General features: G+C 36.6%; 1 protein-coding gene across 2 annotated transcripts; it reads right to left on the bottom strand.

The window, feature by feature from the left end:
* Positions 1-895: 895 nt before the first annotated feature.
* On the bottom strand, positions 896-22,237 carry LOC116298380 (rho GTPase-activating protein 5). 2 transcript variants are annotated; one of them, XM_031706802.2, is made up of 19 exons: positions 20,409-22,237; positions 16,672-16,780; positions 16,005-16,140; positions 15,002-15,209; positions 14,422-14,589; positions 13,672-13,844; positions 12,936-13,020; positions 12,625-12,809; positions 10,525-11,480; positions 8,814-9,006; positions 8,323-8,616; positions 7,194-7,348; positions 6,427-6,477; positions 4,734-4,784; positions 3,742-3,982; positions 3,464-3,544; positions 3,038-3,169; positions 1,947-2,052; positions 896-1,720 (listed from the first exon to the last, which is right to left on the bottom strand). In XM_031706802.2, exons 1-19 carry the CDS (start codon positions 22,142-22,144, stop codon positions 1,522-1,524), a joined length of 5,259 nt encoding a protein of 1,752 aa, XP_031562662.2. In that variant the 5' UTR covers positions 22,145-22,237; the 3' UTR covers positions 896-1,521. The 2 variants fall into 2 exon arrangements, with proteins under 2 accessions (XP_031562662.2, XP_031562663.2); XM_031706803.2 differs by lacking the exon at positions 4,734-4,784.
* Between the last annotated feature and the right edge of the window lie 73 nt (positions 22,238-22,310).

Raw genomic sequence — 22,310 nt, forward strand, 5'->3', positions numbered from 1 at the left:
TGTGTGCCTTTGTGCTCCGTGATTGGTCAAGAGTGGAAGCCATTTTAGAGTTGAGCACTGTGAAGGATAGTGTGTGCCTTTGTGCTTGGTTAAGAGTGGAAGCCGTTTAAGAGTTAAGCACTGTAAAGGATAGTCTGTGCCTTAGTGCTTTGTGATTGGTCAAGAGTGGAAGCCGTTTAAGAGTTAAGCACTGTGAAGGACAGTGTGTGCTTTGGTGCTTTGTGATTGGTCAAGAGTGGAAGCCATTTAAGAGTCGACCACTGTAAAGGATAGTGTGTGCCTTAGTGCTTTGTGATTGGTTAAGAGTGGAAGCCATTTAAGAGTTGAGCACTGTGAAAGATAGTGTGTGCATTTGTGCTTTGTGATTTGTTAAGAGTGGAAGCTATGAAGTGATAAATAAATGATAAATAATAAATAAATAAATGACTTAAGTAAAACTATTAGCCGCTCAGAGGTTGAGGAAAAAACTTGGTCGAATTGGCATTGCAGTGCATGGTGGGTCTGTTTTAGGGACATATTTCCAAGATGGCTTCTAAAACAGTCCCCACGATGGAATGCAATGCAAAATCGTCTGCGATTACATTCCGGGACCCTCTTAGAGTGAAAGACGAAAAAGCGCAAGTATGCGAAGCGATGGGATTCACATATAGTTTATGATTACATTCCGAGTTTTTTTTCGGGAAAGACAAAGACGTAAACACAAGTTTGCTGAAACGAGAGCTTCACGAAGAGTTTACGATTACTTTCCAAAGCTTTTCTTCGGGAAAGAAGAAGACGCGTATAGTCGCGCATTCAAGTATGCCGAAGCGAAAAATTCACGAAGAGTTTACGATTACTTTCCGAAGCGAAGGTTGAAGACGCGCGCATGCCATCGTCAATCACATCAAAATATTCCTTAATTTAAAAAACTTTTCAATTTATTCATTCAAATGCGTCTAGAAAGGCGTTGCTTAGTCTAGACTATTAATACTAATTTACAGGCATTTTATTACAAGTGATGGACGATACTTAGAGAAATTCGGAGGAATATTCTCCCTCTATCTCAAAATAAAAAATTATTATTCCAGTTAAAATTAAAACACTGGCCAAAAGCTCTACACTGGAGTCTTTTGTCTGCCGAGTTTAAAGTGACGCTCATCGATCTCATTTACATACACACGTTGAAAGGACTTTTTGGACGATGAGCTTGCGAATACTCCATATTAGTTTGTTATTTTATCAACTTATCTTAATTTCTATTTTCTCAACGAAAAGAGATGTAGAGGGCTTTTCCTTCTTGTGCTGAACTCGGACTGGAAAACCTCCAAGGTCTACTGCGGTCTGTGACGTCATATATTTACATTTCATTGGCTTTCTGTATCACGTCATACGGTGATGTCATACGTTGCATTGGTAACACGTTATTCCCCATACATTATTACTGGGGTCAGTGACTTCAACACGTTGACATTGGCTTTCTGTACCACGTCATATGTTGCCTTGGTAACAAGTTATCACCATGGAAACACTAGTTACCCTTGGTTACTGAACTTCTTGACCCTCGGGGTCTTCTCCAAAGAAATATTCACACTTTTCGATGCAAGTCTGAATGAACAGACCAAAGTTCATCTGCCGGGCCATCGTTTTAAATGATTCAAACTCGATTCGCAGAAGCGTTGGGAAGATGACCGTTGATAAGTTCCGGGATTCCATGAGGTTTACGTGCGAATATTCGGTTACCCTAATGAAATCATACGGTGGTATTCAATATACAATGTGACTGAAATATAACTATTGCTATCTATAAATATTTCTGGTAGCCCTGCCACGTGGATATTTTATTCCATACTATTGGAAAGACCTAGACAGCAATGGCTGATGGGAAGAAGCGAGTATACAACAGCTTTTCTGTATTTTGATTGGGTGTATTTTCAATGGTGTGGGATATTAAGTTGTAGTTTTAATACCTGTTGAGATGGAAGGTGAACTGTTTCAAGAGAGCGAGGTTTAGGGGCGGCATCTCGTTGATCAGATCCTTCAGCACAGCAAGGCGTTCATTAGCGTCCATGATTACTGAAAACAAGCAGACAGACAACATTATCTATGGCAAATCTATGGCAAGAGATAACTAGCTAAAAACTAGTGTGAGCTGCGTCGGTGTTTCTAATGAAACAGTAATGATGAAAAGGTAAATTATACACCGTGAAAAGATGAAAAAACTTACTGACGTTTCGGACGCCAGTCCTTCGTCGGAGTAAAAGAACTAGCGTCTGAAATGTCAGTAAGGTTTTTCATCTTTTCACTGTGTATAATTTATCTTTTTATCATTACTATTATATATGGCAGTGTAGAGATGATGGCGTTGATAACGTTCATTAGTTGATGATGATGACCGTGAAGATAACTGATGTTGATGAATAATTATGATGATAATGACGATAATGGTGATGATAATGGTGATGATGATGACTGATGATGTTGTTGATATTAATGACGATGATGATGATGTTGATGGCGATGAAGTTGACTGATTATGGTGATGCCCGATGATGATGATAATGATGACTGATGATCTTGTTGATGAAGATGATAATGACGATGATGTTGATGGTGATGAAGTTGACTGATAACTATGGTGATGCCCGATGATGATGATAATGATGATGATGACTGATCATCTTGTTGATGATATTAATGACGATCATGATAATGACGATGATGTTGACTGATGATTATGGTGATGATGATAATGGTGATAATGATAATGATAATGAAGATGATGATAATGATGACTGATGATCTTGTTGATGATGATAATGACGTTGATGATGATGAAGATGATGTTGATGGTGATGATAATGACATGATTATGGTGATGACTGATGATATTGATAATAATAATAAACTTTATTTGACACAGAAATCCTTCAGAAATGACTGATTTACAAAGATGCTGTGAATGATGATTGCTATGTAGATGAGATGATAATAATGATTGCTATGTAGATGACATATTGATGTCTATTAATGTCTGGCATATTGATGCCTGATGATTTACCTGTTGCCTCTAAGATAGACTCTTGTAAATTATTAGGGATGAGGGGTTCAGGTAGACGCTTGAAGAATGACTTGATCGCCCCAGTCACAGAGTGAACGCTAATGTTAAGAGTACTTAAGTCTACGTTATGATCTGTAGGAGAAACAGGACAAGCACCAATGAGTCAATTATTTTCGGTTAGCATTTTGAGCATTGCTGAGTACGACGTAGATTTCTCGTGTTTAATGAACTAGAATTCCACCATGAGTTAAACTAGTAGCATTTATGATACATCTAAAGAATAAGCATTTAATATTTCATGGATTTTCTTGGCAGAATCATGGAAAATGCTAATCAAAATGATTGGTTAAATTTTAGTTTGTTCTGTAGGTCATCTTAGCTAAAATATGTAAGAGTGCATGGAAACCGTACATAAAAAGAACATACTTTCTTCAAATTTCTCCATCAATAATCGAACATCGAGAGCGTTGCCATTCTTACGATAGATTCCTTCAAGTTGTATTCGTCCTGAAGAAACAACACATCAAATATTTATGGAAACCAACCATGAACAGAGCTTTCAAGGGATCTTACTTATGGAATTTCATGGATACGCTTTGATTGACGTGCACCAAAACCTACTTTGCTGTTACGGTAAATTGTGAGATTTCGCGTGTGTGATTTGCAGACGATGTAAAAATAACCTACCAATGATGATCAAATACCTTCAGATTCGATATATTCAATAGCTTTTTCGACAAACAAAGGTGTGATCTTCCCTTGCTCACAGATCGCCTTAAGACTACGTCCGAAGTAAGAGCTTGGCATTTCTTCGCGTCTCTTGAACTTTGCGTTCTTTTTCTTCTTCTGCTTCTTCTGTTGCTTTCGTATCTTCTCTTCTCGTCTTCTCTCTTCTTTCATTTTTTCCTTCTCCAAACGGTTTAACTTCTTTTTAGACAAAGAATTCTAGAAAACGAAATCGTTGCCATGGTTAAACTTGCCTTCGATACTGTTATCATAGTTACACCTAGCAACCATATCATTCTCATAGTTACACTTAACAATACCGTTGCCATAGGTAAACTTAGCAACCATACCATTGCCATAGTTACAGTTAGGAATCATACCCTTTTCATAGTTACACTTAACGATACCATTGCCATAGTTACCACCAGATTAATGCTGTTGCCATAGTCCATGGTTACCAAACACCTACGCATTATCATTATTATCTATTTATTTATTACTAATATTAGTCTTATAGATTATTTTTCAATAGCACGAAAATAGTGGGAAAACATTACCAACTAAAGCCACGTTGTGATTTTATACTCCTCATTGCGAGTTTCATACATTACGATTATCTTATCCGCAGAACAGTTTGTCGTTTCTCATAGTTAGTATTTACTTTATTATTTATCTGTTTTATTAATATATTTTTTATTTCTTAGGTTTTTTCATGATATTAAATATTATTATAATCATTAGCCCTTAACGAAAGAAACTCAACATCATAATTCAAGATAGTAAATACCCGGAAAAATGGAACAAGAACTGAACTAAAAAAAAAAGAATGTGACATGAAACTGAACTAATGAATGAAGAAAATGAGAATGGGAATAAGAGGAGCTACAATGGGAAAAGAAGTAAACAGAATAGGAACAATGGTAAAAGTGGGAATTGGAAGAGTAGATTCAGATGATAATATTTTGCTTACAGTTTTTCTAGACAGACTCGCTGACGGTGACATCAAATCTTCTTCAGTTTCCTGGTGCAATGAATAATAAATTAAATACTGTGCTTCAAGTGTGCATACATCAAACTCTACTAACATCTACTGAGCTTTTCTATGTTTCAAATTACCACTATGTTTCTTGGTTACAGACTCACTAACTCAGGGTTAGCCGCGAATCATGGTCTAAATATTCACAAATACCAACGGTAAAGTAAAGAATGCTCAACTTCAACAATACAAACACTTTGAAATTCCACGGTCCTTCACTGGAACATGTGAATATTCTGCACAATATCAAGGCTAACACTGAGCAACAGAGAACTCACAAATTGAGTATTGAGTTTTTGTGATTCTATTTTGTTCTTCTGGTTGGGCGTCCTGTGTTTAAGCATGAGTGTTTTAGATAGTCTGATGATTACTGTGATTGGTCCAGAACTGTGCTTTATAAGTGAACAGAGCACGGTTACTGACACCATCTTCGTACACACAGCAAACTTTGCCATAAAGTTTAAGAAAGCAGTATTGAAAGCTAAAACATTTTTTCCTTCTATATTATGAGGCCACTACCAGTACATACAGTATTAGCTTCACACACACACACAACACAAGCACTGCATATAGAAAGAGCTAGTGAGTGTCAGTACACATGACAATAACAGTTAACTCACTCCTAGCTGTTACATCCATTAGCCATTAGGACGATAAGGAAAAAAGTGGGTGGAGTTTGCATTGAAGTGTATTGTGGGGCTTTCAAGGGATGAAAAAAAAACATCTTGGAAAAAGACCTTTTTTGAGAGCGAACATGTTGCATTGTGGTATAGCTTGGGTACAAACAGCTTTTGTTCATGATGCCTTATATGGTGTTGTTTGTACCCAATCTAGACCACAATGCATCATGTTTATCAAACTCAGAAAAGGCCTGTGCTCCCCCTAAAACAGCCCCACAACGCGCTTACTAAACCTAGTTTTATCCTCAACCAATGGCTACTAATATTACAGACATGCTTTATGATAGCTTTTCCAGTGAGGGCAGAGACACCACAAAATTTTACCAACTACTTTCATCAATTATTATTTTCATCTATGAACTCATTAATTAATCATTAATTAAAGTATTGGATCTATCATTAATCATTGATTATTATTGATTTCTATTACTAATCCTCAAATAGATTAAGAATATTATATTTTCCATTAGATTTATCTCAGCTTTGTTATCACAAAGGATGGTTTATTCAATCAATATTTTGTTATGACCGTTTATAGCTATAAATGATAATGATAATTATAAAATCATTATACATAAGGAATTAAAAGAATTGACATTAGTTTAATACCATTGTTAAAAGATGAAAAGATCAGCCATTTTTTATTTGTTTTAAGCAATTTAAAAAAAGCATTTTACAATATTCCCCTTCACAGTTCCCTGCGCCATTACATCTTGAAAGGTAACTGTGCCTGTGCACTGAAGCAACAATGCAATGCCAGAGACATGTGAATAATTGTCTAACATGTTAAAAAAGGTCTCTACCAGTTGAAGGTTGCACTGTTGCTCTCGCTTTAATCCAAAGGCATGGATACCTTTGTATGTGGCGCAGGGAAATGTGAAGGGGACTATTAGTGTACCACAGGTAGCCTAGTGTGAAGGAAATAGAAAGCAAATATCATTACATACCTCTTTTGATTCATTCATGTCTTGCCGTGTTGGTACTTCCAATGAATCTCCCTAAAACGAATGAATGAATGAAGATTAGTATACTATGAACAGCGCATGCATGCTACACTTCTCAAAACCACACATTTGGGAAGCATGAATGGTGTACGCTGCTAATGTGGCCAAGGGCTTGGTGGGAGAACCTACATAGCACTCAGTTGATGTAATACAAATCTACTGCATTCTATTGTTGTATCTATTGTATTAGGTGTGATTATATTGCCGTTCTATCTATTGTATTAGGTGTGATTCTATTGCATTCTATTGTCGTTCTATCTATTGTATTAGGTGTGATTCTATTGTATTCTATTGTGGTTCTATCTATTGTATTAGGTGTGATTCTATTGCATTCTATTGTCGTTCTATCTATTGTATTAGGTGTGATTCATCATACTTTTAGCACATTTTTGAACTTATGAGTCATAGCAATGACAACTAAAAGGAACCATGAATAGATCCTTTTCGAGTTCCAAATTACCACTGTGTTTCTTGATTACAGACTCATTTGCTCAGGCTAAGCCTCGAATCAGTGTCTAATTACTCGCAAATACCAAGGGTAAAGTAAAGAATGCACAAGTTCAACAATACGAACACTTTGAAACTTGACGGACCTTGACTGGAACACGTGAATATTCTTCACAAAATCGAGGCTTAGCCTGAGCAAATGAGTCTGTAATCAAGAAACATATTGGTAATTTGGAACTCGAAACGGTTCTATTAAAGACTACCTTGGATCCAGTAGAAAACCAAGTGGTTGTTGATGCATTGGATATTTTGGATGTGTTTTTCTTTTTCTTGTTCTCCAAGCTACTTGTGTCTGACGATTCTTCGTTAGAATCTCCTACGAATGGCTTTCCTTTGGATGGTCTGTTTTTCTTTGATTCTAGGAAATCGCAATCATTTATGAATACAATAATTAATATTGGTGGATTAATGGCTGACCAACTGACCCACCAACGACTCGGCCAATAGACTGACTGATCTGAGTTATTAGCGCAGATTGTCTGAAATGGTGTTAAAGGAATGAATGTAGAAATGAAAAAGTGGATGGATGGGTGGAGGGAGGGAGGAATGGATGAATGGTTAGATTGAAGGAATAGGATGAGTGGGAAAAGGTGTGAAAATGGACCAAAATCGATCAAAACCATGGCTATAGTCCATGCTTTTTGCTCGAAAATGGCCAAAAATGACCTATTTTGCATCCTTCATAAGTATTATCTTATTGTTCATTCGAATCATGCATATGTTTGTCGAACCACGCTATAGAATATAACATTGACCCTCATGATTGTCCAAACGCATTATAGATTGTCAATGATTATGCTAATAGCACTAATGAATTTTCACTTTTGGGTAAATGATTGTCCATAAATGCAATTGTTTGTCATTTGGTGTTATTGAAGTTGAATTTCGCGCACAAGAAAATACGATCCGCGCATATGAATGTACAAACGCGCTATTGATTGTACATTGATGCCTATGAATGTACACGTATATTCAAATATCGTTATTGAAAGTTGATCCGCGCTAATGATGTTACTTGTGGTGTTGACGAAAGTACATTACACGTTATTGATACAACTATTGGCACAAATGAATGTACATTTTCTGTTAATGAACAGCAAAAGGTGTAATGCATGGCTGGATGGAGGGATAGATGGAAGAAATAAGATGGGTGGATGGAAGGATGGGAAGGATGTACCCATCTATGCTTTTTCATTTGAACGTGTCACCCCCTTGAAAATGAATTTTCTAGTCTCCACTCATGTTACATGTTACCTCAAGTGCACTTGTAAACAAAGAAACAATGCTCAAGGGAAGGACACATGGCCTGAAATGAGGAAACAGGACACCAACCTTTTGGCATTTTGCTTTTGGTCCTTTCATTGTTTTTGTCAACGATTTCAACAGACACATTCGAAGTAACAGTCTCTGTATTTTCTGTCTTCTGTGTACTATCTCTTTTACGTTCAAGTAAAGCTTTTCTCTTTTCTCTTCTCTCATAGTCTCTTAGCACAAACTTCTTCTTGCGTTCACGATCATGCTTGCGAGACATAGAATCCTCATCACCAGTCCCTCCATCTGAGTTCACGCTATCTAGCATAGGCCGCTGTTCTCCTCGTTTGTTACGAGTGAAGTTGAATGATTCTACTAAAAAAATGATAAAGTATGTATGAATATCTTCATTGCTCTACCCACTTTACTGAGTTTACTAAAAAACCTTGAAGCAATTCAAAAGAGCATCAAAACCTTACATTTTTGTGACTCATTTAAAAATTTTGTCTCTAGTGCCATTGAACAGCTGGCAATGCCGCTCTATAAATAATCATTATCATTATCTTAAATACCTGTTTTCTTATTTCTATTTCTCCTTTCAAGAGTAGCAGACCCTAATTCCTCTGCTGAGTGAGCAGATCGTAACGTGCCACTGTTAAAGGCCATCATATTTTCCTGTGGTTTGTCTTTGACCGTAGCGTAGACCGGAGCGTGGAGTTCAAAGCAGTCATCCTTGACTCGTGCATACCCAGGCTCTTCATCATCCTGCAAGCCAAACCATTCAAAAATGTTAAAATGATTCATTTAGTTTGTTAGAGTGAGTCATTTAACCCATGAAATAGATGTTAGACTAATACACGTTAGTAGTCACTAATTCCCTTGTTTTCTCTTGTGTCTATTTGACTATTACATCTTAGCTATTAAATTTTGTTTCACGGGTTTCATGTCTTCACTCTAGTTGAGAATGCTTTGTGTTATAGTTAGTATTCAATACAATTCAATTTATTCACACACTTTAAATAAATGAATATGACAAATCATAATTGTTTATATTTACAAGTTATTCTAGATTTTATAGAAAGATATATAAATAAATATTAAATATAAACAGTTACTACAGTGAGTGTGCAGTGATGGTTTAAGTAGTATAAACTTTTGAGTTAACCATCACTGTCAAACTCATTAATAATTCATGAATAAAACACAACAGAAGTCACGACCGTGAAGAGTGTTGTAAGTCTGATACAAAATTGTGTTCATTTGCATAAAATTTAAGTTGGATTTTCTTGGCCAGATTCATTTTAATTTTGAAAATTTTAGTGAAACACAAAGGAACTAACCTAGACGTTTGATAAGTAATCTACAGTATTTGTGTCCGTGTTGTATCCAATATACAAACTCTCGGCTACCCCTTGAGTTTGTATATCTGATACAACACAGCCACTCATACTGTATATATTACCTACATCACTATGATTTGTTTGTTTGTTGTTGTATGTCATGCCTAGTTTTATAGATGTCTTTATCTGGTTTCACTATTGTTATTTTTCTTGTTTTCCTTTTGGTTCTTGTAGTTTTTATTTTCCTCATTCGGGTTTTAGTTTTTGTCGTTTGTTTCTTGTTTTCGTTCATTTTAGGATTAGCGTTATCTGGTTACATGGCCTTGCTATTTCATATTTTCAGCTCACAAATATTTCAATTCTCTAAAAAAGTTTGGATTCTTTAGGTTGCACAAATATGGGCGCGTGTTTAAGTTTAAAACTTTCTTTGAATTTCTGGGAATTTGCATAACCTTTAGATCAGCCCAGAGGTTGTTTCAGGGTTCAATCTGTGAGTTAGCCATGCCCTGACTTAGATCAGCCCAGAGGTTGTTTTAGGGTTCAATCTGTGAGTTAGCCGTGCCCTGACTTAGATCAGCCCAGAGGTTGTTTCAGGGTTCAATCTGTGAGTTAGTCATGCCCTGACTTAGATCAGCCCAGAGGTTGTTACAGGGTTCGATGTGTGAGTTAGCCATGCCCTGACTTAGATCAGCCCAGAGGTTGTTTCAGGGTTCGATCTGTGAGTTAGTCATGTCCTGACTTAGATCAGCCCAGGGGGCTGTTTTAGGGTTTGATAAAAAGGTAAAAAAAAGTTACCTAGAACGCACATTAATATTTTATCTGCTAAGTACTACACTTTGATTAGTTTATCATCATTTAGTATATTAGTGTTCCTATGTTAATCTACAGAATCCTGCTTTGTTACTGTGAGAGAGCCAGCATTGTTATGTTTTTCAGTAGTTACCTCTTGTTGTGCGAGTGGTGCTTTTTTCACCTTACTGTACAAGTCAGGTACTGAGTTACGATGGTCAGTCGGCTTGGTTCGTTTTACCCAAACGTCTTGCTTAGTGTTGTCGTGTTTGGTTTTCTCATCAAACATTTGTATCTTGGTTCTTACGTTGTATTGGTAAGGATCTTTCGGGCTAGCAGGAGGATTTGCATGTGGGATCTCCTCATAAACTCGGCTACTACCAGTTGACTTGCGATTTTCTGCGCGGTTAACGTTGTTAATGGCTTCTGAGTTGATGGTTGAATAACCGTCGAGTATACTACGTAACGTATCGACACCTGAATCATTAGGAGGGTAGTCTTCATCGTAATTGTACATACGGTCAGGTAAAGCAGGGGGAATTTCGTCATATCCTGCTCCAGTATTTGATACGAGGTTTGGATTTGCGTACAGAGAATTTTCGATCAAGTTGGTCTCGCTTTCATTGAAAGCACTTGCATCCTTAGACTTCCTAAAAGATTTCTTTCTAGTTTTATCAGGTACAGCATAGATATCGTCCCCACGGGGCCGTCTCTCAGGATTCAAAGGCGTCTCAGGTTTTTCCTCGTTTGTCATATGATTTGTTAGTGCAGTATTGGGCGTCGACGTCATTGGGACCAAATGCTCCCCTGAACTAGACTTCGCAGCAATTAATGCCTTTTGTTCGGGGCTGAATTCAGCATATGGCGATGTGTCGTCAAGATTACTAGCTGATAATCGATGATGTGCTCTAGGTGAAGCTGGGAGGTGCTCACTAGCTGTACGCCTTCGGGCATTCGGTGGAGCAGGAAGAGGGTCATGTACACTGCGCTTCTTTAACTGCAGCCGGTGTTCTTGACGGGCTCGCTGTTCCTTCATGAATTCAGCATAGGCCATCTCACTATCATCCTTCTTTTCCCAGACACGATTAAAAAATGCAGCAAACAGCCCCCCTGGAAATAAAGTGCACCACAACTTGTTAACAAGATCATCTTTCTAGATACTGATGCTCTGAGTTAAAATAACTGTTATGAATGTCACGTTCTGATTGGTTTGGAGCGCGTGCTTTATGAGAACACATTGCACGCGCGCGCACTTTCCGTTACGTCATTCCTATCTATTATTGCAATTTGTATTAATTTATAAAAGAAATAAAAAACTTGCTTGTTGTGCTGTGTGCAGTCATAAAGCACTTGGGGGTTGGCAGAACACTCAAGAAGTGTCGAGAAGCACTCCACTATGCTTCTCCTAACACTTCTCTCGTGTTCTGCCAACCCCCGCGTGCTTTATCACAGCACACAGCACGCGGGCGCGTTTTCTATTTCTTCAGTATTGCAGAAATAAAACAGCTTTTTCCATGCTCTCTTCACTAATACTACACACATTAGTAAGTGAACAAACATGAGAGAAGTGCGAAGTCAGCGTTAGCCTTTTTATATAGAGCGTTTTCACGTGACGCCACAGCGGCCATTATGGGGTACCAAAACAATACATTTTCTATCCTACGGGAATTGAACTCTATTTTTATGCAAAATACTGTGCAGAAAGTTTCTATTGTTTATGGCTGCCTTCTCACGTGAGTGAAAACGCTGATTGAGTGCTGTTTGGGGCTTCCTGAGTGCTGTACTACAGACAGAGCAAAGAAATAGCTGTTTTATTTGTTTTATTACATAGAAATTAAAATTTGGTTGTAGTTTACAATGCTGTTTTCTTACAATGCGAAGCAGACTGTGTATGCTGATGTCTCAGGATCTCACATGTTCACTAAGAAAAAAATAAGTGTTTCCTGTTGCGCAACAGACCCTAATTTTCTTGCCAATTTTTGCTGACCCTAATATTTTTTCATTCCCAAATGCACCACAGGGTTCCAAGTAAGCTAACATGCAACAGGAAACACACTTATTTTTTTGTTTGGCCTGTTGGGAGGACATAACAATAGGTTTCCTATTCTCAGGAGATTGAAATTCTTTGTTTTGTCCTCCAAATTAAGCTGCTTTGACGCACATGCAAAGGGTCTATATACCACGGTTCTCAACCAATCAGAGCACTCATAGTGAGTTGACTATATAATAAAAACAGATATTATGATTGTTGTACCTTGATGCTGGACTCTAGTTGAAGTAGTTTGAAATTTGGCATATAATTTGCTTGCTAGGTTGATCCCCTCGGCTAAAAGGGACACAGGGACATCATTGCTGTGGAACACCACACTAGCACCTGATGCTCTCCCTGTCACAGCCAACACCTGGATAGGGACGTGAGGAATGGACGACGAGAAAGCACTAAAAAGAATTCACAAAAATCAGTATTCAACCTCAATAATCATTTTATAATAATCATTTCAAATAGAGCTTAAATCATTGAGAACATTTTTGCTTGATTTTTAATGAAGTGGCCTCATGGGTTACCTTAGAGTAGCCAAAGATGCTTTTCTTTTTGCTGAATAGACAAGAATATATCCATGGAACATCTGATCATTGAGCGTGTAAGCACCTTAAAGAAAAACACAAACGAAATCAACATCCATTCACAGGGTTGTTTAGATGAATTGCCTCTATCGCAAAGATCAAGGATGATGTAACATTAAATTATACACTCGCTTCTCACCTCTTTACAAACAAGAAAAATTGCTCTGCAACTCATCTCTTAGCAACTTTAGGTGACAGGTTATATGAATCTGTTACCAAAATGTTTAATAGCCTGCATGCCGCCAATCATAGTGTATCTTACATAATGATGCAAGCAACAGTGGTGGATAACAAGGAATGATGCACTAATTTGCAGACTGTCTTAACCAAAGTTATAGTCTGGCTACACGCAGAATAATACAAGACAATAGACAGTTTTATCAAGGTTGTGTGTGCATCCAAATTTAAGGAATTGGACGGACCACGATACCAGAACACGAATATTATCATGCATTGCTATGATTTTTTTCCGATAAGAATTCATAAAATTGATTATTCTCCTCTTTAAATATAAAACTGGCTTCTCAATTTTACTGAATTTGCGTTTTTCAGTTTTGTGGCCCGTCAGTTGGATGCCTGTGCAGCCTTGAAAAAACGATCTATTCGTGACTTCTGCTCACACAAGTTGTTTCATCAAGATTACTACTACTTGTAGCAAAAATTTATTTCCACTTACGATGATACGAAGTGAGTTTGATTTGGACCCTTCTTTTGACGAAGCCGACATATGTTTCTAGTATGATGGTATCTGGCTGAGTTGGACTACGCCAGCAGGATTGGTGGTGTAGTAATGGACCAAAGATAAGCTCCACTGGGTATGAATCACCGCACATTGCGCACAACATGATTCTTGAGGGATAATTAATAAATAGTGATGTTAATAATTATCATTAATTTATTATTATTAATTACTATTATTATTATCTTCTGTTTGGGAAAACACTGGCGGTGTAGCCATAAGAGTGCTCCCCTCTCACCAATCTCACCCAGTTTGAAATTTCCAGACTCACTGTCATCTATGAAATTGTTGGTTCCCTTTGAAAATTTTTCTCCAGGTTCTCCATATTTCCCCCTTCTCAAAAACCAAATACTAAATATCAATTAGAGTTTAGTAAAACAAGAAACACTTTGATGGTTATTCTATTCTAATAAAGAATAATAATATTAGTCTTAATTAGTCTCATAAAAAACATACAAGACATATAAATAGTCTTAAACCCGTGAAATAGAGAGTAGACTAATACACTTTAGTAGACCCTAATTCCATTGTTTTCTTTTGTGTCAATCTGATTATTACACAATGACTAGCCTTATTAATTAATAGTTAAATAGTCATAATAATAAATAACAATAAAATAATTTACAAAATAATCCTATAAAAATATATACATGTTTTGTAGACCAATGATGAGCACGGTTACGCTACCTTAGATCAGATTCAGAGTCTCTGATGTCATCAGTTGAGTTCAGTGTTCTTGCTTGTTGCTTGATATCCTCTACCAGAATACGCATGGCATCCACTACCTGGGTCTCATGGATCATCTTATCGCGGGAAAACCTTGCCAGGGGGATATCAATGAAGGATGCCCCAAACCTGAAGATAACACAATATTATAAAATATTTAGAAATTTACGAGAGAGAAAAAGTGCCGAGTCAATTCCAGTCATTCTTGAGCAGTTGCTTAAACTTGAATGCAAATAATCAATGTAGTTCTGATCTTTTGCCTTATGAAAAGGTAACAGACTTGTATTTATTCAGAAAAACAAAGTGCATTCTGGTCTAGCTTGGGTATAAACAACACCATTTGCATGTTACATGACTGTGCAAATTTCAATGCTCTCCAATAGAAGATCTTTTAGCACTTTTCTTATTAAGCGTTACCAACATAACCACCATATTTTTATTCCTTTTGTCTCATTAAATTTTCAAAACAAATATTATTTCAAGGTATGGACTCATTGTCTAGTAGCCCAGCTTGGAGGTACAGGATTGTAATTAACTATACCTTTCTGCCAAATCCTGTCCCTTTTGCCTCAAGCTCGGCAAAACATCTTCATTATCAGGGCTCTTGGCAAGGAAGATGGTGATGGATGCTGACAGATTAAGCATGTTGGTTTCGTCTACACTGTTGTATCCTGGCTTGCAGTACATGCTTTCCAATACGTCTTGAACATATTCCAGAGAATACAGGGTGGAATAGACACAAAAATAACCTGTGGAATAAAGAGACAAAAACTCAGGAAAAGTGAGGCCAGTGATATAACATCTTTACTATACAGGCATCTTACTAGTTGCAAATTGGTTCAAATCTACAGTGCGCTCACTCCAAGAACATAGTGTGCTTCTGACACCTTTTGACCTTCTTTGCACACGGTACAAAGTTAATGTCAAGTTTATTTCAGCAGCAAGCTATGTTAAGGGTGTAACACTATGTATATGCTGAGTGTCGCACATGTATATTATAGGGTATATTAAAAGTATGGGCCATGTTGGGTGTGACACATGACCTTATATGTTTTTATTCACTTTTGCATATCATATCTTTCACTTGTTTGCTGCCTTGCTTGTTACAGATATAATATCTGATATGATATGGTAAATCATAAATAATCACTATACTAAGCTTCTATAGGGTATATAATAGGTATAGGCCAAGTTGGGTGTGGCACACTATGCCGTAAAGCATATATATAATCAAGTTAATCCTGCATATAGTTGCTGTGTTGGGTGTGGCACACTATGCCGTAAAGCATATATATAATCAAGTTAATCTTGCATGTAGCTGCTGTGTTGGGTGTGGCACACTATGTTGTAAGGCATATATAATCAAGTTAACCGATGGTTGCTTAAAAAAGAAAAAAAAGAAAAGGAAAAGAAAAACTAGCAACAGTAATAGCAAAAAATATTAAAAATATTAATAAAAAAATTAATATATATATATTATTATGTTAATCTTGTGTTGGGTGTGGCAAAACGCATATAGTTGAGTGTTATCTGTGGTATCTTACCATGAGGTGTATTATCTGCATTGGTTATTGCATATTCTGGTATGTCCACATCTCCATCTACCACCCTCAAGTCTAACTCATACAGGCGTCCATCAAGAACATACTCTAGGCCTTCTCCCCCATAAGAACACTGTGCCTGCAAGAATAAGAGAGAGAAATGGTCTCTAACACTTTTCAAAATTTGTCAATAACCTGAAACAACCTCTGGGCTGGTCTAAGTCAGGGCACAGCACACTCACAGATCAGACCCTGAAACAACCTCTGGGCTGGTCTAAGTCAGGGCATGGCTTACTCACAGATTGAACCCTGAAACAACCTCTGGGCTGGTCTAAGTCAGGGCACGACTAATTCACAAATCAAATGTACCCTGAAACAACCTCTGAGCTGATCTGAGTTAGGGCATGGCCAACTCAAAGATTGAGCATGAAACAACCTCTTGGAATTTAGCTTGTTAGGTTACGAGAAAAGAGGAAAACTGAAGAGCCCACAGAAAACATTTCCAAACAAGGCAATGAGCTACAGTATATTAACTTTCTGCCGAGTCCAGGAATCACAATGTCTGGATGAAAAGTAGCATTGCTCTTGTCAGAGTCCTACATTTTTAACTTGTGGATACGTGAAGCATAGAAATGAGTATGCTGTTATTGTTTAGTGATACTATATATACCTGAATTTCCTTGGAGAGGGCGTCCGCGAGTCCATCACTGCCTAACACCACAATACTGAGCTGGCTGTCTTCACTGTCAAGAGTCTCATCACTTCCAGAGTACTCTGGTCTGAAATAGAATGAAGGAAATGTAAATAATTGTACAGTGAATTGATGTAAGAGTCTGTGACATGATGTGGCGTGTTGTGACAGGATAGGTGATAGGTGAGTATAAAGTGAGTGATATGATATGGAAAACAAGTGAATAAAAAAGATATCAGGCTCTTAACATGCAACAATTTGTTTATTACACATTTAGGGTCAATACAGTGACAAAATTTACAGTTTTTAGTTGAACATTAAGTGACATCGAATCACTTCAGTGGTTTTTATTCACAACTCTATCACACTTATATTATATCAACCCTGAATGAATAATAAAATGATGGTAATGTAACATGGTGTGACAGGAAACAGAATATTTTTATCACACAATATTTCTAGCATAATTTGAGAAAACAAGCTAAGAAAAATTTCCTCATGGATTAGGCAAATGCCCATTGTTTCGGCATGTTTAATGCTAATTAAATAACAACTGTTATGGTTAATGATAAAGTCTGTCATAGAGAATATTATATCAATATTATGAGAACAATCATGTCATATAAAAATCTCTCTCCTGACAATACAATAAACATATCCTAATGGATTGCTAGAATAACTTTACTAGGATGAAGGTCTAAAAAGCAAGGGTCATTCAATAGGGTATCTAGTACAATTGATACCTTGCACCTCGAGGTTGTTACTGAATGAGATAACAATATCTAAGAATAATAAGTGATAATTACAAGACAAAAGGAATAAAGATGTCAAAGTGAATATTTTAACGTAAATATTCTATCCACTATTCTATCTCACACAATATATATCTAGGCATTTGCTCTTCTTATTCATTCTCTGATGATGTCATAGAATGCTGAAAGCTTAGATTAGTATCAGGCCACATTTTTATCCAACTTTAATTTTAACTATCTTTCATTCTTTCCATCTCTCTTTCCTTTTCTTTCTTTTCATTCTTTTTTGACTACAAAAATAAGAAATCAAATGTCGTACACATTTGAGTCTCTAAGGGACAAGACAAGACGTTTTCGTTGTTGCTGTACTACGGCTAAAGAGTATGGCTTTCACAAAGGACTTTATGGTGCAAGATTAATTCCAGTGTCTAACAGATCAGCTCTGTTTGTTTTGAGTATAAATTCATTCCTAAGCCTTATGTCAACAAACAAGGTAGAGGACCACACTAAGCTTTAATTCCCAAGGGATTAACACATTATCTTGATTCCTAGATAATGTTTAAGTGGCTATAATGTAAGAACAGTATGTAGCTCCTAATCCTATGACTTAAGAACAGTTTAGACAGCGAGTAAACAAAATAGTACCTGGCTAATGGGATCTATATATAAAAACCATTTGTACATAGAACTATTGCGTTGATATATATAATGACTCATCTGAATGTCATAATCAACATTATGCAGATTCTTGGGATAAATTCACGAAATATTTCTAGTGGCAGTAATACCTATATTATTTTTCAATAATAACTTAAAAAATACAATGCTAGATAGACATTTCATAAATTCTAAATGAGTTTGGGTTTGTTATCGAAGTTAAAAGGATAGTCTGTGACTACTGCTTCCTAGATAAGATAACAAAATGTCTCAATGATGTCTGAAACATTATCTGAATTAGAACTCTGGTTAGACAGAGGAAAAGAATTTTCATATCACCAATGATTGTTCTGAATTGCCTGATATGAAATCATTCAAACATGACCTTTCTATAAAATGAACATCAAGTAAATATTGTTAACCATTTCAAATATTCAAGATACAGACTTTGTAACCTATTAGTAGTGAGTGAATCATTCTTAAAAATATACAACTCAGTTGAGATATTTTACTTTAGAAATGCAAAGAAAACAGAGCAGAGTAAATGTTTTTAAGGTCTGTTATCTTGGTAGAATCAAATAAAACCCCCTTCAATTGTTTTCTGTGTCAGTTATCACCAGCTAGAGTCTTCAAACCAGACATTTTAATTACAAATTGCTGGTTGAATTATTTTTGATGTCTGAATTTAATTACATCAATTTAAACAAGGGATGACAAATAGTGTACAAAAAAATGATCATATAAGCTGTGTAATTAGAACATAGTATGTGAATAATTAAGGCTAGAATATTCAAAATATATCAGTATATCACTAGATCTGATATCAAGTTATAGAGGTGACTACTATTATTCTGGATTGCGTCAACTCATTTTGTGACCAGTTGCTGATATTGACACATGCGTTATATGCCTTTCAGGTATGTATTACATGTGTCTGTCATCGTGTGCTTAGAAATTCTACAATCCTAGCATTTAGAGAGCAAAAAATGTTCTCAAGTCATGCTGCAGTCTATTGATACCATAATTAATTTGCATTTGATTGCTTTTTCCTCTTAAAATTCAATTTTTAGGCATCAAAGAATGTTATTTGATTGAGTGCTAATGTTTTTTAGAGTGATTACAATAAAACAATGAAAAAATTCAGAATTGAGACACAAAATTGTCTGTTTCTCTTGTTTGAGCATGTGCTTTGCTGCTAGACATGTGAACTGAACCACAAAATTTATGGCTCATAAATTTAGAAATATCAAATTTACTGATGAAATATTTACAAACTGTAAAGTCTGTCTAAGTGTTTTTATGGAGTGTAGAAAGAAAATGATCTAAGTAATAACATAAACACATATTCTATCTTCACAAAGCGTCAATCAATTCAATATTGTCAACAAAATCATTTAGGGAACAATTTGGAACATTCTATGAGTTCGTTATTTATGTTCCATGCTGATTGCTCGTAGACTTCAGGAAAAAACTGAGCTAAGATGACAATAATCATTGTTTGAATATCGTCAGATTAAGTTGCATTTATAACAGCAAGGTAGGTAAGTGATTTCCTGCCATAAGGGTGTAGCCAAACCACCAAAAAAATGTGAAAGAAAACTTCAGATCAATAAGCCAATATCATGAGTAATTCATAGGAATAATTGCATGCTTGAATACATTATATAGACCTTGGAATAATATGCATTCGCTTTATGTTCATCTAACAACTCATCATGTTTTACTATTAATTCAAGATCAATGTCTAACAAAGAAATACAATATACTTTATGACAAATCTTTTTAAGATCTTTGTGGGGTAAGGCCAATATATACATTATTTCACCAGGGATTAAAATAAATGCTTAGACAGTACTTACTATGCAAAAACGATTAAAGTGCTAAAATTCTGAACAAAATAACACATACTGTATGTTTAAGGTTATCTAAATTTTGTATAGATTATAGGAATATTAATGTGAATGAAATAGACATTAATGATGATGATGAATAAAATCAATTATATTTTTATACTCAAAATATGAATAATTTTTTTTGAAGAAAATGCTAAGATAAGTAGAGTAGAGGTTTGTGGTGGTGAAGGCTGTTTGAAAAAGGTATTACAATCCATTCATATCTAGACTTCCTTAAGTTTTTAGTAAATATTTGTACCAACATAATAGTGAGTCACGCTGCATGGATATGCTAACCATGTTAATAACAGTCCATACTCCTGGTTATAAGAACCCGAAATTGATCATCAAACCAGGAGTAAGGAATAAGACCCTACTGAAAACATAAGGCATGATTTTCATTGTCTATTCTTACCCGTGTGCTGTAGTAGCCACTATTTCTTGCATCAGACGATCGCTGCATTTTTCTGGTCCACACAGACATCTTGAACTGCTGTTTAGTAGAGCAATGTGGTTTAGAATTCGTATTTTCCGAGCATTTTCCAGTTTATCCAGCCGTCTATATCTGTCATCCAGACATAGACTAGCATAGATAGCCTTCATATCATCCTCGGATGGGGTAGTAGCATTAGGTTCTAGCTTGGTAAAACAGCTAGCTGACTCAAATAGTAACTCTTGAAAATCAGCCTTGGCATTCTCGGCAATATCACTTAGGTATGAATTAAATATTTCTCTTCGATCGGTATCTTTCAAATATTTAAAGCTCTCTTCGTTCTGCAAAATGCCTTCGATTTCTGCCCATTCACTCCCAGGTCGAATCTGCGGTGTCAACTCCAAAAGTTTCCTGAACTCATTCCTCATCCTCACTCCTTTTTCAGCCTCCTTTAGCTTGTCGATATGAATCTGGAAGGCTTGTTTCGCCTCGGGTAATGATAAAACATCAAATGGAATCCTAGAATCAACACTGAATAAGTGCTCACTTTCGTTCCATACAGTGTTCTCGTCCAACACGATCATCCATTTGCTTAAGTCCTTGTGGTTCCTGATCAACTTCTGACAAATGTCCCAGTTATATTGACACAATTCTAGGGAACTCATAGTAGGTACGAGATCATCTAGAGCATGTGGAAGCTTTAATAAATATTCCATGAGCTTTCTTTCTTCGAACTCTCGTCGAAGCTTTCGTATGTGTTTGGTAAATAATTTTTTACACTTTTCAGACCCATAGTGGTCTTTGTAATTTTGGTACTCGGTTTTCCCCTCGATTTCCTTCTTCACGTTCTTCCAGAGACACTTAAAGTCCGATACAGTTCTGTTGATCAGAGCCTGGTATTCCTGTAAGATTTTTTCCATCATTTCTTGGTGTGTTTTGTGAGCTTCTGAGTACGGTATTAACTTAGAGCGGACTTTTCCCTTATCGATTAGCTGAGCAAGCACAACGAAACCCAAGTCTACATTCACATCTTCGATAGCCGAACATTCAACTATGGGAGAATTGATTTTTTTAGATTGAATGAATCTATAAACTTCTTGTAAGAGACTCAGCTGTGTGTCATCGCATTTGTTGGCCACAATCACGAAAGGTCGCTTAGTTTTTTGAACGAGAGAGAGAAGCGTAGAAAGAAAGCGTTCTTGCGCTTCTTCCAGTCGCTTGGCGTTAGTCGCCTCCACATCGTAAACCACCAAAAATCCATCAACTGTTAGCTTTCCAGTGGGGAAAAGAACTTGTGGGTAATCGTTCTGAAGTGCCACTTGCTCTCTACTGATGTACATAAGTTTTTCTGGTGAGCTGAGCTTAGTAGTGGTTGCTCGTTTAGGGTAGGGCACACCACGAGCGAGCGGCATAAGAGAAGCATCATCTATCAACTCAGTTTGCTCAATAACATTAAATCTATACTCCGTTCCGTCTTCTGCTACCTTCGTAGTAGTACCCCAGTACAAAAAGGAGTCATTATTGATGACTCTACCACCAAAATCCGACGTACTGAAGAGCGAAGTATGATCTGTGATGAAGTCATCGGCTAACGGCCTCACAAAGCGATTGCAAAGAAAAGACTTGCCAACACCATACAAACACTGGTCCTTATCCAAACCAGACAGTCCTACGACTGAAATGTTGTATGTTCTTGCTTCGTTAGCCTTCTTGGACATACCTTGGCATTTGAGCCTCACCAACTATAAGATATTTCTTCCATATTTTTTGTGTTCTTCTTGGTTGACCTTCGCCGGCGCCATTTTGACTCGTTTCGCGTTTGTTTAAAGATGTCCCGTCGAGGAAAGGGCTTGGGTCACGTGATCGCCGCCATGTTTACATCAT

The sequence above is a fragment of the Actinia tenebrosa genome, unplaced genomic scaffold (assembly GCF_029948245.1).
Source record: "Actinia tenebrosa isolate PJP-AT-01 unplaced genomic scaffold, QUT_ActTen_1.0 PGA_scaffold7__59_contigs__length_16204524, whole genome shotgun sequence".
Classification (NCBI taxonomy): domain Eukaryota; kingdom Metazoa; phylum Cnidaria; class Anthozoa; order Actiniaria; family Actiniidae; genus Actinia; species Actinia tenebrosa.

Coding starts and splice junctions, on each gene's coding strand:
- LOC116298380 (XM_031706802.2), bottom strand. CDS start 22,144: ATGTCCAAGAAGGCTAACGAAGCAAGAACATACAACATTTCAGTCGTA. Junction 9,007..10,524: donor CACCACTCGCACAACAAGAG/GTAACTACTGAA, acceptor TTTGGCTTGCAG/GATGATGAAGAGCCTGGGTA. Junction 8,617..8,813: donor AAATAGAAATAAGAAAACAG/GTATTTAAGATA, acceptor TCATTTTTTTAG/TAGAATCATTCAACTTCACT.